The 5,000-nt window shown below is 48.1% G+C and overlaps 1 protein-coding gene across 3 annotated transcripts in view; it reads right to left on the bottom strand.

Annotated features, from left to right (window-relative positions):
* The window catches only part of gtdc1 (glycosyltransferase-like domain containing 1), a 38,886-nt gene that overhangs the window by 15,626 nt on the left and 18,260 nt on the right, over window positions 1-5,000 (bottom strand). For all 3 annotated transcript variants that reach the window (XM_036004219.1, XM_036004222.1, XM_036004220.1), the window contains 2 exons: window positions 1,883-1,966; window positions 1,091-1,216 (listed from right to left, as the gene is read on the bottom strand). In XM_036004219.1, the coding sequence (XP_035860112.1) occupies window positions 1,091-1,216; window positions 1,883-1,966 (210 nt within the window). The remainder of the gene's footprint in view (window positions 1-1,090; window positions 1,217-1,882; window positions 1,967-5,000) is intronic.

Here is a 5,000-nt window from a genome sequence, read left to right as displayed (position 1 = left end):
GTAAATGATCAGAATACTTCCTCTAGGGCTGACTAAAGTCCTGTTTGTCTGTGTGTTTGTAGATTCTGTGCTGCTGGTTATTATTATATTATTATAATAATTATGAATCAGATTACAGATGGAGTAGTTTCACCTGCCCCCCCCCCCAGCAGCAATAAGGCTCTGTGTAATCGTAGTAATCGGAGTATATATGGCAGTACATCCAGGCCACACAGGGATTAACCACAGAGCAGACGAGAGGCTCCACTCCCAGATTACCACAACATCTCGCTGATAAACCCCGATTGTGACAGAATAAAGAATAATCCATCTGTGTTTTTCTCAGTTTGGAGCAGATTACAGGCTGACACCAACACAAACACACGGCTGACACGTAATCTCACCCTGCCTCACTCCCAGGTCAAAGGTCAGCACCACACGGCACCACACAGCCCCACACCACACAGCTTCACACGGCACCACACAGCCTCACACGGCACCACACGGCACCACACCACACAGCTTCACACGGCACCACACGGCCTCACACGGCACCACACGGCCTCACACAGCCCCACACCACACAGCCTCACACGGCACCACACGGCCTCACACGGCACCACACGGCACCACACCACACAGCTTCACACGGCACCACACGGCCTCACACGGCACCACACAGCACCACACGGCCTCACACGGCACCACACGGCCTCACACGGCACCACACGGCACCACACCACACAGCTTCACACGGCACCACACAGCACCACACGGCCTCACACGGCACCACACGGCCTCACACAGCACCACACGGCCTCACACGGCACCACACGGCACCACACCACACAGCTTCACACGGCACCACACAGCACCACACGGCCTCACACGGCACCACACGGCCTCACACAGCACCACACGGCACCACACAGCACCACACGGCACCACACGGCACCACACGGCACCACACGGCACCACACGGCACCACACGGCACCACACATCCAGGTGGAGAGGAGAACCTTAACTCACCACCTGTTGGGACTACTTTCAGTCTCAACATGTATGAAGATGATGATGTAACACATATATGAAGATGATGATGTAACTCACCACCTGTGCGGCCAGACGATGTGGAGAGGTTTCCTCAGGACTTCGGGGTCCCCGGGGTCCTGGTCTTCTGGTCCTGGTTCAGGTCTGGAGTCACGGGGATCTTCCTGCTCTGAAAGCTCTTCAAACCTGTACAAAGACTTTGTTACTGAACTTAAGTTACGTATCTGTACTTTACTATGTGTGTGTGTGTGTGTGTGTGTGTGTGTGTGTGTGTGTGTGTGTATCTGTATCTGTCTGTGTGTGTGTGTGTGTGTGTGTGTGTGTTCTGTGTGTGTTCGGTGTGTGTGTGTGTGTTCTGTGTGTGTGTGTCTCTGTGTGTGTGTGTGTGTGTGTCTCTGTGTGTGTGTGTGTGTGTGTGTGTGTCTCTGTGTGTGTGTGTGTGTGTCTCTGTGTGTGTGTGTGTGTGTGTGTGTGTGTGTGTGTGTGTGTGTCTCTGTGTGTGTGTGTGTGTGTGTGTCTCTGTGTGTGTGTGTGTGTGTGGTGTGTGGTGTGTGTGTGTGTGTGTGTGTGTGTCTCTGTGTGTGTGTGTGTGTGTGTGTGTGTGTGTGTCTCTGTGTGTGTGTGTGTGTGTGTGTGTGTCTGTGTGTGTGTCTGTGTGTGTGTGTGTGTGTGTGTCTGTGTGTGTGTGTGTGTGTGTGCGTATTTAACTATTAATTAATGAGACATAAATTACAACATATATAAATACCTAAATACACATTTAGTGTATAGTAATTATGAAATATTGTCCTGTAGTTGATCTTTTTGGAGTTATAGCATCTATATTCTCTCTCAGCTGGATCACACTGTTACCGTGGAGACAGCAGCTGGTCGTGCAGCGTGATGTCGTCATCAACGTGAGACTTCCTGCGGAGCAGTTTGTGTTTGGGCAGCAGCCTGAAACACAGCAAACACACACCAACCATCAAGAAGACCAATGTTTGGAGTCCCTTTCATAGTCTACACACAGTCAGTGTAATGGAGCAGCAGGTCCCGTGTCTCTGGACGGAGACCAGTGAAGTCTCTTTCCCGGTGATGGCTGAGCGTTACTGAGCAGCCTCCAACTGAGCTTGAAGACGTAGATGTGACGTGAGCAACCTGTCTGAAAGTTGGAAGTCTTCTGGTAGCTGTGCCAAGAGAAATCTCAATCATTCCCAATCTAGCAGAGACGGAGAGCGTAGGTATATGTAAGGAGATAACATAGACACAGGCTAATTATTGATCACTAAAATGATAGTTAACATTAGGAATTAAACTTAAACAGCTAATGGAAGTCCAAACTGCCTGAGAGCTTCTCCTGTACTATACGGTAATTCCTCTACTATGAGACAGTAAGTCTCGTGGTTATGACCCAATCGTTAGCCTATTTTTATAAAAACGTCTGCTACGGAGCCATAACGTGAGCTACAAGGTAATGGAGCCTTTTATACATTGTCGTGTTTCTTTAGAAATAAACAACGGACAAATAGAGTCTTTAAACTCTTCAGATGTAAAGTTATTCTCTGTCAAAGTGACGTCAGAATGAATGGCAGTCAATGGGATGCTAACGGGAGGTGATGGCTTGGTAGCATCAGAATGACGCCATAGGAGGTTTGGGTTGTGAGGAGAAGCTGACCCTCTTGTCTACAGAGCAGACGCAAGCGTCACGGGCGATGCGTGAAATGTAATACACCGCCCACGCAGCAGGGGGCAGCAGAGCCTCCACGGTGTTCAGTCGGCAGAGCCAGACCCTCCCAGAGAGAGGCTCTTGTCAGGGAGCAGCTGGCTGACTTGTTGTTATCAGATGCTGGCGTGTTTCCCACCAGCAGTGTGCTACGATTGGGTAGCACTGACCAGTACACTGATAAATGATAATAGTAATAGCAGGTTTTAAAAAGATAGATACATTTGGGTCTCTCTCTCTCCTGCTGTAGGCTGTATGAGGGCACACAGCATTGACTTCTATATAGGACACACACACACACACAAACACACACACACACACACACACACACAGATTTTAAAATACTTTAAGAAAATGTCAAAAAACCTATAAAAGCAGAGGTGGAAAGCAACGAATTATTAATATAATACAGGGGTTCTCAACCTTTTGCAAGCTGGGCCCCCCCAAAGCTGGTTCATTACAGTTGGGCCCCCCCCCCCCCCCGCCCGGCACCACCCCCACTACGATCGATCGATAGATAGATCGATAGATAGATAGGCCTATTATCATTACCAGACTTCTAATGTGAGCTTGCAGGCATTATTATTATTATTATTATTATTATTATTATTATTATTATCATCATCATCAGTAGGCCAATTATCATTACTAGGCTATTGCTATAATTGGGAATTGGCACCAGACCTCTGATATGAATGTATGCTTTATTATAGTTATTATTACTGGTCCTAACAGTAGGCAGATCATCTGTATTTTCTCCAGAAGCTTGCAGGTAGCTGATGTTAATGTGAGACCTGAGCCAGGTATGATTCATCGTACCTTAGAAGCTTTTTTGCAGCTGGTGGTGCGTCGGTTGCCTTGTTGGTCCTCACTAGAAATCTCTCTATTTTGTTTGGTTTTGAAATAATTTGGATGTGGATTAATTGTGTTTTCAATAAGTTGAGGCTATGATGTAACGATGTGTGCGTGTGTGCAGCCTGGACGTGGAGTGGTGTGTGTCTCCTCTGTTCTTTCTGACCACGTTGGAGATCTGGAGCAGGAGAAGTTAACCCTCTCCTTGATCTCATGTTGTTATAGAGGAGGAGAACCAGGAGAAGTTAACCCTCTCCTTGATCTCATGTTGTTATAGAGAAGGAGAACCAGGAGAAGTTAACCCTCTCCTTGATCTCATGTTGTTATAGAGAAGGAGAACCAGGAGAAGTTAACCCTCTCCTTGATCTCATGTTGTTATAGAGAAGGAGAACCAGGAGAAGTTAACCCTCTCCTTGATCTCATGTTGTTATAGAGGAGGAGAACCAGGAGAAGTTAACCTCTCCTTGATCTCATGTTGTTATAGAGGAGGAGAACCAGGAGAAGTTAACCCTCTCCTTGAGTTCATGTTGTTATAGAGAAGGAGAACCAGGAAATGAGTCGGGGAGGAAATGCAACGCTACCCAGCCACGACCGAACAGTGTGCGTCGCCGCGACGTGTAGTTACATTACGTGATTTTTTTTTCCCTCCCATCCTGTAGCCTACTCGCGCCCCCCCAGGAGAGTGTCTGTGCCCCCTCAGGGGGGCGGGCCCCACCGGTTGAGAACCACTGATATAATATAATTCCTCTCGTTACTGGAACTGAGTAGTGGTTTCTTCCTGTACTGTAATATATAATATATATTTACTTTCTTCCAGCGTCTGAGTCTCTCTCAGCTCTGTTTCTCTGGAGAAGACGAGGCCGTGGGGCCGTCCATTTTCTCCAGAGTCTTTAGAGCCAACATGTCGGGGGGGGGAACAGCTGCACAAAGAGCCAAACCAACGCTGTGAACACAGACGCAGAATCAGACACCTGCCGTTCCCGCGCGGCCGCATTGATCGCTCGCCGCTGATGGATGGACGTCTTTGTGTGGCGCTGCAGGTTGCTGCTGCCGCAGGTCAATCACTATTACATTACACAAGTCCAGCACTCACAGGCCCCGTGATGGATGAGTCGGCCACCAACAGCCTTCAGACGCTCCACATTCTCCCTCTATCTGACCCTACACTAATCTATCTGCAACGTGTGTCCAACTCCAGGCCCGTGGGCCAAACACGGCCCCTCGCAGACTTTGATCCGGCCCCGCATATACATTTTTCTCAAGTTTTTGGTGCTTATTTCAGACATTTTTGCCACTTTATCCAGCCTGTTTTCCGATGTTTTTGGCGCATTTTCTAACTGTTATTTTGCCACTTTATCCGACGTGTTTTCAGATTAGTTTTCTGGCTTTTTCTGAGGTTTTCTGGCGTTTGTTCAA

This window comes from Sander lucioperca, chromosome 8 (assembly GCF_008315115.2).
Source record: "Sander lucioperca isolate FBNREF2018 chromosome 8, SLUC_FBN_1.2, whole genome shotgun sequence".
Classification (NCBI taxonomy): Eukaryota; Metazoa; Chordata; class Actinopteri; order Perciformes; family Percidae; genus Sander; species Sander lucioperca.
The sequence above is the reverse complement of the archived record's forward strand: the minus strand, read 5'-3'. Positions and strand labels throughout refer to the sequence as shown.